At 35.5% G+C, this 13,332-nt stretch overlaps 1 protein-coding gene across 1 annotated transcript in view; it reads left to right on the top strand.

Moving 5' to 3' along the window:
* Window positions 1-13,332, top strand: part of Tsp68C (Tetraspanin 68C) — a 49,053-nt gene that overhangs the window by 11,732 nt on the left and 23,989 nt on the right. Inside the window, exon 4 of the mRNA XM_074137667.1 lies at window positions 5,053-5,256. Within this exon, the coding sequence (XP_073993768.1) occupies window positions 5,053-5,256 (204 nt within the window). The remainder of the gene's footprint in view (window positions 1-5,052; window positions 5,257-13,332) is intronic.

Here is a 13,332-nt window from a genome sequence, read left to right as displayed (position 1 = left end):
TTAAGTTTTTATTTATAAATTAAAAGAGAAATTCGTGTTCAAGAAATTCAACGTTCTTCGAGAAGAGGAATAATCAAGGAGGCAGTTTTAGTTCATGCTACGTGTTTTTTTTTTTTTGCATCGATAGAACATCAAGTTTTATTGGGTGATAAACATAGCTGACGTAACTCATGTTAACAACAATAGAATGGAGTAAATTACGACTCCTTGCCAAGGTCGCGATAAAATAATTGTTTCGTGTAAGCATTTTTGCTGCACTTAAATAATTGTCTGTGTAACAAACTTTGTTCATAAAATTCTTTTCTCGTTATTTATAAAAGAATTTCTTCGATTTTTTTCATATTGTTCCATTCATTGGATATTATTTGGGTCTGAGATTAATTTTCGTAAATTTTGTCTTTAAAGAAAATAGAAACAGCTGTTTTTTTTTTGATTTTTTTTGGAGAAAAATCAAAGGAAAAATAAAAAAAAAATTAGAAGAATAAGAGAGGGAAGGGATTAGCTATGAGGTTAGCATACTGGACTCCCATGCGGAGGACCCGGGTTCGAATCCAGCTGCTGACCCTTAGATTTTCTCTTCCTAGGAGCTTCTTACAGCCCACTGTCCGGTGATGGACAGTGTTGTCTGTAACGAGAGAACACTGTCCGGAGGCCGGCAGTGCACTGAAAAAAGCTCCGGGTGCCAATAACCTTAGATGTGGACGCGCCTTTAATCATTAAAAAAAAAAAAAAAGAATAAGAATATGGAATAGAATAAATATTTATTACAATAAATAAATACATAAAATGAATACAGAAGTATTATACATTTCAACCTTCTTAACTAAGTGAAGTAAGAGAAAAGTTAGGTGAGGAGGATTGGAATGCAGGGAAAAAAGGAGAGGAAAAACCTGCAGCTAGTGTAGAGAGTTAGAGGAGGATATGTGTTAGTCTTCTGTGTCTGTATATTATAGAAGGATCTGTAGGGGAGGTTATGTCGCCGCAGAGTGGATTAGGATGGCAGTCTAGGATGGAAAGGAGTTTGAGCAGACGATTTTGGATATAGGAGTGTACCGGGGGATAATGGACGCAGTCTCCGTGGAGTGAGTCAATTCTAGTGCGTCGTGGAGAGTCTGTTGCGAGTCTCAGAAATTTGTTCTGCGTTGTACTGGAGTTTCTTGATGTTGCTACTACAAGTCCAGGCGTAGAGCAACATCGGCATGATGACCCACTTTGTAAAGGAGGAGTTTGTTGGTCCACAGTCATTTTGGAGTCACATGGAAAAAAATTTATGCTGTAAACCTGCAATCCCGGTTTCCAGAACGTTTGGTAGAGTAGTTTACAGTTTTGTAGTGGCACTCTGGAAACTTACAAGTTCTTCTTGGGGAGTTTGTACTCCCCAAGAACTCAAAAATAATCAACTTTCCTGGTCAAATTTTACAATTAAATTAGAGAAAATACTTATTGTACGAGATTTAAAAAAATATTTTTGGAGGTTTTGTTTTTTCGAAGGATTCTATTGATGAAATTAGAAAGACTGGAAGAATTGGACCCACAAGACAGCATCCTTGGTCCTGTACGCTGCATATACCGTTGATATTTCTTTTCTAACCATGTTAATACCCATGCAGACGATAGCGCCATCCTCTCTACCCACTCAGAATCATCTGAAACCTCCAAATCCAAGAGTGTCTCCGTCTAATAGAAGTAGCTGGCGATCCCATTAGCGCATATAGATAGATTAAAAAGCAAAAGAGCCGTATTTCTTGTTCAAGCTCAGCCGAGAAACCAACCCAAATGGGTTCCTTATTCAACAATCTCATTTCTACTTCGAACAGCTACCTGGCTTCAGGTAGGGTGACCTACCTGATGTGTTCTGATCAGGGCTGGATTTAGATGAAAAGAGGCCCTATGCTATTCCACTTATGAGGCCCTTTCACCTCCCATTTTAAAGTTTTTAAATTACATAATAAAATACATCACTACTGTGATATACAGGGTGAACCAGTAAGTATTGTCCATAGGCCTACTGTGTGTAGTACATCTAAAGTGGAGTTCAATGACGTATTGGTCAACTTCATATTTTCCACTGTTCTTGAGTGACGTCACTTTAAATTTGTTTTCTAAAATCATTACTTTTTTCCAATAAAAATGTTATTACTCAGAAAGTTTTAGTCCGAATTCGATTCTGATGACACGGTTAGAAAGACAGATAAATTTTCTAAAAATTGACACCATTTCGAAGCATAAGTTATTCTCCAAACAGCCACAATCTTCCTCCGGATACTGGTAAAATAAAAGTAATCGAAATTTTCAAGAAAACTCATTAGGCCCTTACGTGATCATTATCAGACCTAGGTGCTGGCACTTTTTATAAAAGTTTCCTTGTTTAATGGGCTTTCTAACGGTATATCATTTTCCGGGATTCCTTTCATCTTCTTATGAGAAATTACGTTTGTTTTACAAGAAAACGTGTTCACGAGCACTCAACAGTGTTAGTTTATCAAGTTGTTTAATTCATTGAAAACTCTTTTAGATGGACTAATAGTCAATTTTTAAAGTAGATTGTCTTAAAATAAGGAAGTCAAAGGTTACAAATTGCACTTAATTTTGCTAACAATTTGAATGTAGGCCCCTCTTAATCTTGAGGCCCTAGGCTGAAGCCTAGTTAGCCTATAGGAAAATCATTCAGACATACTTCTATTAGTTTGTTAGTGGTATAGCTTGCGTCTTCTTCATCTTGCGAGGCAATGACTGGATCATACGCGTAGCTTAATGAACAACAGTCTCCCTCCCATAGATGAGACCACCCAATTTTTTCGTCAACATCTCTAAAGCTGCCCGGAAGCCAATATTAAATAGAATTTGATAATGTTTTTACTTTAAAACTATTTCTTTATTCATGACGTAACATAATCACTTTCTTGATAAGATTTATTTCTGAGAAAATAATTACAAAAGAAATTATAAACTGATGTTTATTATATCGCTTAAAGCTGGGGGTCTTCAACCTTTGTTCCACGAAACCCTAGGGACATTGGACAGGGGTTCCGCAAGTGATCATTATTTGTTCAGCCAAAAACGCACGTAAAATGGAAATTATCTATACAAGGAATTTTTCATGTAGGAACGGGGTAGTGGACTGTCTTATTAAAATATTAGATTAATATAATATTTAAGTATAAATTACAATATTAATATAAGTTGGATATAAAAAGGCTGTTGATTGTAAGAAATACGAGGGTCGTTTGAAAAGTCCGTGCAAAGTCAGAGAGATAGCACTACTGGCGCGTATCGAGGTTATGTTTAGTTAGTAGCATCTCTTGGAAGAACACACACCAAGTTTCACAGATCGGTCTATTTCTTTGTGTTTGGCATTCGTTTGAATCGAGGAAGTCGAGTGATTTTCAAAAAATGGACGAAAAAGAATTTCGTGTGTTGATTAAACACTACTTTATGAAAGGCAAAACGCCTCAGGAGACTAAAGAGAAGCTTGATAAACATTATGGTGACTCTGCACCTTCGATTAGAACAGTTTATAAGTGGTTTCAAAATTTTCGGAGTGGCCATATGGCACAAGTGACGCTGAACGTTCTGGACGCCCTGTTGAGGTTACTACTCCAGAAATCATTGATAAAATCCATGATATGGTGATGGATGACAGAAGAGTGAAGGTGCGTGAGATTGCTAGTGCTGTGGGCATCTCGAATGAACGGGTACATAATATTTTGCATCAACATTTGGACATGACAAAGCTATCCGCAAGATGGGTGCCGCGATTGCTCACGCTTGACCAAAAACGAAATCGTGTGAAGTGTTGCAAGGACGGTTTGCAGCTGTTCCAGAAGAATCCGCAGGACTTTAAGCGTCGTTTCGTCACTGTGGATGAAACATGGATACATCACTACACTCCTGAGACCAAAGTACAATCTAAACAATGGGTTACCAAGGGGGAATCTGCGCCAAAAAAGGCGAAGACCGTTCCTTCGGCCGGAAAGATTATGGCGACTGTCTTTTGGGATTCGCAAGGAATAATCCTCATCGAATATCTGGAAAAGGGTAAAACTATTACAGGTGCATATTATTCATCGTTATTGGACCGTTTGAAAACCGAGCTGCAAGGAAAACGCCCACGATTGGCCCACAAAAAAGTCCTTTTCCATCACGACAACGCACCAGCTTACACCTCAGCAGTTGTGGTCGCAAAATTAATGGAAATAGGGTTCCAACTCGTTTCACATCCCCCCTATTCTCCAGACTTGGCTCCCTCGGACTACTATTTCTTCCACAATATGAAGAAATGGCTGGCGGGAAAAAGATTTTATTAAAACGAGGAGGTGATTGCAGAAACGAATGGCTATTTTTCAGACTTGGACAAATCCTATTATTCGGAAGGGATCAACAAACTAGAGCAGCGTTGGACGAAGTGTATAAGCCTAAAAGGAGACTATGTTGAAAAATAAAAAAGGTTTACCCCAAAAAATTAAGTAGTTTTTATTTTTGCACGGACTTTTCAAACGACCCTCGTAAATATAAATAAATAGTTTATTGATCAAATAAAATCTTGAAATTCGGTAAAAGTCACGCGCTTCAAATACACCAATCAAGATGCTTTCCTTTTAGTTCCTTTTGCTAATTATTCATATTCATTCTCTTATTAAGATGTTTGCATTAAGATTAAATAAAGATACAAGAATAATTTTGCTAATTTGCGTGGAACAAAAGCTTTGATAAACTATTTCATCTGCTACTTAAACATGAGGTTCCTTCAAGAAAGACCATGAGCTCCAAAAGGGTTCCTAAAAGTGTAGAAAGGTTTAAGACCCCTGGCTTAAAAGATTATTTTATTAAGAAAGGTTTTTTCTAAATGAAAGAATAATTTTCAAATGCAAAAGTAGCGATTTATTTCTCAAAACCAAAAAAAAAAGAATTCTGGGTGCATCTAAGCTCTCCTACAATTAGATTCCTCCAAAACCCCTCAACCCCCGAAAATGATCTCAAAAAAATTGTCTGTAAAGTTAGTAGAACTAATTTTGTAATTTTATTTCAGTAATTTTATTTTTTATTTTTCAGTTTGAATGCTGTGGTGTGGTCAACGGTAATGAATATGGTACATCATGGTGGTCTCTGAGAGAATTATCTCTACCTGGTCTCCGAGTACCTCTGTCTTGCTGTGTGCAGACATCAATTGGATCAAGTCGAGATCCACAGCCGCTCAATAATACCGCCTGTCAGAATCCAAAATTTGAAATGCATAATTTATCAAGGCATATGGAGGTTAGTTATTTTATTTTATTATTATTATTCATACAAATCTTAGAAAAATGAAAAATCGATTTTAATAAAGCTTTCTTGGCTAATTGTGTTCAAAAGCTTATTTTTTGGGCTGCACCCTATCAATAGACTCGAACATGTTAAATTTTAACTTTTTGCGAGTTTTTTGTTTTTGAGTTATACACTCTGCATACAGACAAAACTTTGTTGGGCTCAAAAGATTTCAAAACGGATATTTTCGATGATAATTCTTACATTGAAGAGAAAATCAAAAGTAAAGATTAAAAAAAAAAAAAAAAATTGAGGCTCTAACGCAGGGGTCGCCAAACTTTTTGTATCATGGACCCCTATATAATTTTTTGAAATCTCCATCGACCCCCATAAAAGTAATTTTCAGTTTACTGTGTTTGTACATTTATTTTATGATTTTAAAGTAATTTTACATTGTTAAGTGACCAGAATAAGGTCTTTCTAGTTTGAGTACCTGGTCATTCAGGACACAAGGGAAACGAAGCGGCAGATTTATTGGCCCGGAAAGGCTCTGCGGGACACTTCGTTGGCCCCGGAGCCCTGTTTTGGGGTTTCGAAGTGTGTGAAGACTGCGGCCATTAACTTATGGGTGCAGAGTAGGTCTCAGGAGTGGTGGCAACGCCACCACTGGGCAGAGACAGGCGAAGGAGTTCATCAGAGGCTATTCGCCGATGCTGAATGCAGAATTAATACGTCAAGGCTGTGATTGTAGGCCTATTAACCGGGCCACTGCAGGCTCAGAAAACACATGCATCGCATGGGCCTGGAAGTTGATAACCTCTGTAGGTTCTGTCAGGAAGAGGAGGAGGAAACGGCACTGCACGTGTTGTGTCAGCGTGAGGGGTTTGCCTGACTAAGGATGTTACTTCTCGGGGAGGAAAAGACCAAGGCCTGGTGAGCTTTACCCAAGAGTCGCTCTCCAGCATTAAGAGTCTGATTAAAAGGACATGTCGGGAGGGCGTGTTCTAGAGTGAGGGGAGCCACAATAGATCCAAAGGGGTCGCAGTGGCGTAGGCCTTGGAGGCCGCCCTAGTCTAATCTATCTATCTTTTACATTGTGTAACAAATAGTTTTATGAAAAATATCTTGAATGTTGAATTTTAAATACCTTAATATTTATTAAATAATAAGTAATTATAAATAAGTAAAGTAACTCCCAGTATTGCTTCTTAATTAATGAGATGGGTGTGTGCCTGGTGTTTCTTTGCAAGGTTCCGCTATATTGGGTTCGAAATTGTTTTTCCTTCGACCCCCTGGCTCAGATCGACCCCTACTTTTGTTAAATGGACAGACCCCTGGGGATCTATACAGGGTGAACCAGTAAGTATTGTCCATAGGCCTACTGTGTGTAGTAACTACATCTAAAGTGGACTTCAAAGACGTATTGGCCAACTTCATATTTTTCTCTGTTCTTGAGTGTTAGAAAATATTTTAAACAAGTGCTATTTTTATAATCGAAGGCTAATTTGCTTAGTTTCAAAATCGAACATTTTGTCAAATATTTCAGTTTAGATTTTTTTTTTTTAAGTAACCTTAGACTACCTTATTTTAAGACAATCTACTTTAAAAATTGACTACAGCTCCATCCCCAAGAGTTTAATGAATTAAACAACACAATACAATACGAGTATCACTGCTGTATGCTCGTGAACACGTTTTCTTGTAAAACAAACGTAATTTCTCATACGAAGATAAAAGGAATCCTGGAAAATGATATACCGTTTGAAACCCCATTAGACAAGGAAACTTTTGTAAAAAGTGCCAGTACCTAGGTCTGAAAATGATCACATAAGAGCCTAATGAGTTTTCTTAAAAATTTCGATTACTTTTATTTTCCTAGGTTTCGGTGGAAGATTAAGGCAGTTTGGAGAATAATTTATGCTTCAAAATGGTGTCAATTTTTCGGAAATTTATCTGTCTTTCTAACCGTGTCATCAGAATCGAATTCGGACTAAAACTTTCTGAGTAATAACATTTTTATTGGGAAAAAAGTAATGATTTTAGAAAACAAATTTAAAGTGACGTCACTCAAGAACAGTGGAAAATATGAAGTTGGCCAATACGTCATTGAACTCCACTTTAGATGTACTACACACAGTAGGCCTATTGACATTACTTACTGGTTCACCCTGTATAGACCACTTTGGCGACTTCTGATCTAACGCATCGCCTAAGGATATTCTTATCCTTAGTCGAAGAAGCTGAAATGTGTATCTCCAGGAAAAAATAAAAAATCTATTTTGAAAATTCAACACGAACGCACCACGAGCGTAGAGGAAGCGATAGAACCAAAACAGGCAGCTGCTGTTAGATGATGTCATGAAACATGTAAGAATTCTATTTATAAAGCAGTATAGTTATTCAATAGAGCGGAAGTATGAGCAACAGATAGTTAGAGGGAAGCCTACAGCTGGCTACCGGAACCAGCCACTCCCGCCTCTAGTATAGTTCCCCCCACTAACGCGCCTTAGTTACAAATGTGTTTTTTTACTTATTCTCCTTAAGAGGATAGAACTTATTGTTTCCATGCAGATTTCCAAATTAAAATTTCCCCAAAAATACACGTTTTAAGTTTTAGGGAATCAGAAAAAAATGTTATAAAAATATTATTTATTATTATTTTTTTTTTATTTAAGATATATTTACAATTTATATGTTACATACAATAAGAAAAAATATACAGCATGGTACTCCGTACCGTCTGCCAGGAGTTTTAGTTTGTCAAAAAACTTATCTTAATTCCATAATAATACAAATAAATTAACCCTCAATTAAAAAACGTCTCTTCTAGATGAAAATAACAAAAAACAAAGAAAACCTAAAATTAATAATTAAATTCTAAAATCAAAAAATTCCTGTATTGCCCTGCTTTTATAACAAAATTATATAAACCTATTAAATTTTCCCCATTTAGAATGTTTATCAATTCCTCTTTTGACATATTTTCTTTTTTTAAAAACTTTTTCCTAAAGGATTTCACAGGATAGGGCATACTGCTAAAAAATGATAAATATCTTCTATTTCTCTCAGGCTGCACATTGAACACATCTGTACCTTGTCTAATTCAAATGGTTTATAATTCAAATTCAAAAGTTCTCCTCTACATTTCATTACAATTCCAATTTTGTTGGTGTACTTTAAGTGAGAAAAATAATCTATTTGTGTAATAAAAATAATATAATACATATTATTGAAATTGATCGATTGATAGTAAATTAATTTCAAATTATAACAATAAATGCAAAATATTCCCTAATTTAGACGCTTCAGTAACCAAAATTATTTGTTTTTTAAATTCTGTACGAAACACATAAAAAATGAAGTGATTTTTAACTAATAATAGACATTTTTCAAAAATGGTATATTTTTCTTAATATATTTTTTTTTTTTTTTGTAAATACAGCTTCTTTAATTATTCATAACTTTGAAAATAAAATGGCCATCAAAATGATTCCAACTGCTTTGACTTTATAGCAAATTATATTTAAATAAACTTTGTACAATTACATGTTTTGCTAATAATTTAAAAAGATACAAAACATTTAATAAGGATTTTTTATATATATAAAAAAAAAGCAAAACAAAAATTTTTTGATCGATGGTAGCGACCTCTAAATATTAATCGATTTTGCTCTATTTCGAACGAAACTTGATTTTCCGCCCGGCGCTCTTTAAAATTTAAAAGTCGATCATTTTTTTGAAACACCCTAATGTTTAGGGTTATTGCAATAAATAATAATAATTATTTTTATCCCCTTAAGTTTAACAAAGAAATAGGTAAAAAAAAAAGGCGAAAATTTAATCTTTATAATTGAAATATCTCGTCAACGGTTTAAAACATAGAAGTGAAATCAACCCTTATACAACTGTCCTACCGGACAGTTTTAATTAACAGCATTTATCTTCATTTTGTGTAATAGTTTTAAATACAGTAAGTAAAAAGTGGGTATCAAAAGGAAATCTCCACTTTCTACCCCCTGATTTAAGGGGTACGGCGGCAATAAAATCAAAAAAACACTTAACACCAACACAGACTAGAGAGAGAGAACACAAACTTTGTGTTCGTTTTTTTTCGATATCTTTCTTCGTTTAAAAGTTATTTCAAAAGTGGCCCGTTTAAATGGGACATATTACATATTTAGTAATTAAATATGGCCAACTCACTAAGAGCTTTACACATATTGATACACTTGCCAAATGGAGTTCAGTTCTTCATAGATCTTGATACAGTCTTGGTTTCAGTCTTCTTGAAGCTGTAGGCTACCCCTTTTTTGAAAATACTTCAAAGTCTTAAAAAAGTGTTATTAACAAATTGATCTCTGTATTTTGTGCGTGCGAATTAAAAACTGAAACCTCTAAATGAAAACAATCGCCAAAAATTCAAATTTGATATATCAGTTAGGTGACAACAGAATACGCCACCTACATTACGATTTTAGCAAATAAAAAAAGGTCATGCTAAAGTATCACTTTAATCAATCAAAAATTTTCAGTTTTTAAGAATTCCTCAAAATCATCTTCAACAGTTTTCTTTACTTACGGTGAAACTAGTTGCGCATAAGCTATTCAAAATATTGATGGCTTTCCCCTAAAACTTTTATTAAAATAACTTTTAATTGAAAATTCGATTAAGAGCACTTCTAAGAATGGGAATATTTTTGATTGTTAACAAAGGTTATAACACGGTTATCTTATGTGTTAGGAGAACCCTTTCACATGCAGTTCATGTAATGAACCCTTAATAGTGTACAACATGCACTTGTGGAGTGTTCAGAATATGTAGGCAGCGTAACAGTATTCCGGATACACTAGAAGAGGCCTTGGCTTCTTAGCGAATAGAAAGATTATGTAATAAAGTTTTTTTAAAGAAATTAAATTATTTAATAATATACAGGGTGTTCATTTTAAGACGGCTCAAATTCATTTCATGCTTAATCGGTTGATCTGAGCCAAAAATGGTAGAGGAAACAATTTGTTGCCTGTCACCTCTAGTTTCAGAATATGTTGTTACTTGATTTTAAATTCCTGCCCGCATACACGGCTGACGCGCGACCAAAAGTGAGGGTTCGCAGTTGACCCCCATTTACATATACACAGTTTTAAAGAGTATAAAAAGTTATGAAAGAAACCGGAAACCGCCATTCGATATCTTTAAAATTAAAGGTGTTAGGCCATTTCAAAATCTGGTATTCATTAATCATATTTCAATTTTTTTAACTTGTTATCAAAGAGAAATAAGAGCGCGCGATAGGTCATTTTTATGTATTTTCATCCTCTTTCTACTAAAAATATTGCCAAGGCAGTAAAGCTAGTATTTTTCTTAATATCGGGAAATAAGTCGTTTTCCGAGTGATTTTTCTAAGAAAAATCAAATGTTAAGAGCTTTAGATGTTCTCAAGCATACACAAAATGGCTAAAAATTAATTTTACATCTGTTACAAATTATTTGGTAATTTTGGGAGAGTTGCGTTTAATTACCAAAAAAAAATGGAAACCTGCCACTTATTTAAGTGATCAATATCTTTCATGTAAAGGATCAAACTTATTCCTTAATTTATCAAATAATGCACTTTACTCAACTTGTGAAGCATGTACTGTGCCTTCAAAGGTGCCTCCTCAGATACAGAAAGCAGTTGATAACCTCCTGGCTAACCGTACATAATTGTGTATAGGTATGAATGTATTCTAATTTATAGTGTATGAATCTTAACTAAGTGTTATAGCTTTAAGAATCTGGTTCCGTAAGTGCGATGCATTTTCTAAAGGGTTCTGTATGAAGTTGGCATATTCACCACCACCGAACAGCAAAGGGTAAAATTCTTTAACAAAAATACGTCTTTACTCGATGGGTTGATCACTTTTTGAGATTTTTCCCAAAATGACTCTTGGGTTTATAGATAAACTTTGTGAGATTAAGATTACAAAAGCCGGACGGAACCTATGGCCTACGGCACCACAGCCGTTCAAAAGAGGTTTATTGTACTCCTTTTGGATCTATTAGGCGAAACCTCCACTACTAAGAAAGTTGAGGACTTCCCTACCAGTTCTTTTTGCGCTACTATCTCCTTTGGTCTCAAAGATATAAAGTTTTCATAGCGCATCAGCCAGTGAGAGGCCGTTTCCTCCTCTTCCTGACACAATCTGCCCGAGCTAATAAACCCCACTTTGCGCAGATACTTACTGAACGAACCTACCATGCCCTGTGAATAGGCCTGTGATCAGAGTAATCTGATTTCTACCGAAGCAAAGAGTCTCTTTAGTTCTTTGTTTTTCACAGCCAAGGCATCATAGTCTTGCTTAAACTTCATATATAAAGCATACATTATTATATTTTTTCTAGAAAAATGGTTAATAAATAAAAGAATGCATTAAATAATTATAATACAAATAACGTTTCAACTAATTAAAAAAAATAATAATAAAATCAAAAGATTACAAACAAAGTCAGTAATAAAAATGATGTATAACGTTTACAGGCTTAGATTAGATGATAGCGTTGCGAGCATCGATTTGTACTTTGTGTACTTTAGCATATAACCTTCCAAACTTCGGTAAAGTTATGTGCTGGTTATAATAATACAGCGGTTGATTGTTGATTGTACCTCACTAAATAACCAACCTTGACATGGTTATAAAAGAGAGGGAGAAAAAAACTAATTAGTTCTTAAAGGGCAAGGATATTTAGTCCATTTGAGAAGAGCATAGACCTATTAACAGCTGAGTCTGTAATGGTTTACTACGCACAGGGAGTATTTTCAAAGGGCACGGTCATTCGCCCATGACTTAGGAACTTTTAGTGAAATAATCACAATGAAGTACATATGGTGAGTTTAAAACATGCGCAGGGATTGATAAGAATGATGCAGCAGGTGGAAAGGATCAAGGACTCAATATAGCTCTCCCTTAAGGATGGTAAGACACCGTATTTTCTTTCTCTGTCAGTAAGGAATCGTGCAGATTTACGATATTACAGGAAATATCCGCCGTCAGATTCCGTGAATCCTGCAAAAAAAGAGGTTTTACAAATTGGTCTATTGCGTGGGAATCAATCTACTGTAACTTGAAAAAACGATAAATTTCATAAAATTAAAGTTTGATATTTCAGTTATATAAGTGCCAATACAAGACGCCACAATAATATTATAGTAAGGAAGAGATTAGCTATGAGGTTAGCATACTGGACTCCCACGCGGAGGTCCCGGTTTGAATCCAGTTGCTGGTCTCTTAGATTCTCTCTTCCTAGAAGTTTCTTACAGCTCACTGTCCTGTGATGGACAGTATTGTCTATAACGAGAGAACACTGTCCGGAGGGCGGCAGTGCACTGAAAAAAGCTACGGGCGCCAATAACCTTAGATGTTGACGCGCTTTAAATCATTTAAAAAAAAAATAATAATAATAGAAGATATCATGCTAGTCTTAGATTTTCTCTTCCTAGGAGCTTCTTACAGCTCACTGTCCTGTGATGGACAGTATTGTCTATAACGAGAGAACACTGTCCGGAGGGCGGCAGTGCACTGAAAAAAGCTACGGGCGCCAATAACCTTAGATGTTGACGCGCTTTAAATCATTTAAAAAAAAAATAATAATAATAGAAGATATCATGCTAGTCTTAGATTTTCTCTTCCTAGGAGCTTCTTACAGCTCACTGTCCTGTGATGGACAGTATTGTCTATAACGAGAGAACACTGTCCGGAGGCCGGCAGTGCACTGAAAAAAGCTACGGGCGCCAATAACCTTAGATGTTGACGCGCTTTAAATCATTTAAAAAAAAAATAATAATAATAGAAGATATCATGCTAGTCTTAGATTTTCTCTTCCTAGGAGCTTCTTACAGCTCACTGTCCTGTGATGGACAGTATTGTCTATAACGAGAGAACACTGTCCGGAGGGCGGCAGTGCACTGAAAAAAGCTACGGGCGCCAATAACCTTAGATGTTGACGCGCTTTAAATCATTTAAAAAAAAAATAATAATAATAGAAGATATCATGCTAGTCTTAGATTTTCTCTTCCTAGGAGCTTCTTACAGCTCACTGTCCTGTGATGGACA

Source organism: Rhodnius prolixus, unplaced genomic scaffold (assembly GCF_049639745.1).
Source record: "Rhodnius prolixus isolate KJV_2025 unplaced genomic scaffold, Rpr scaffold_11, whole genome shotgun sequence".
NCBI classification, from domain to species: Eukaryota; Metazoa; Arthropoda; class Insecta; order Hemiptera; family Reduviidae; genus Rhodnius; species Rhodnius prolixus.
This window is presented reverse-complemented; position numbering and strand designations above follow the sequence as displayed.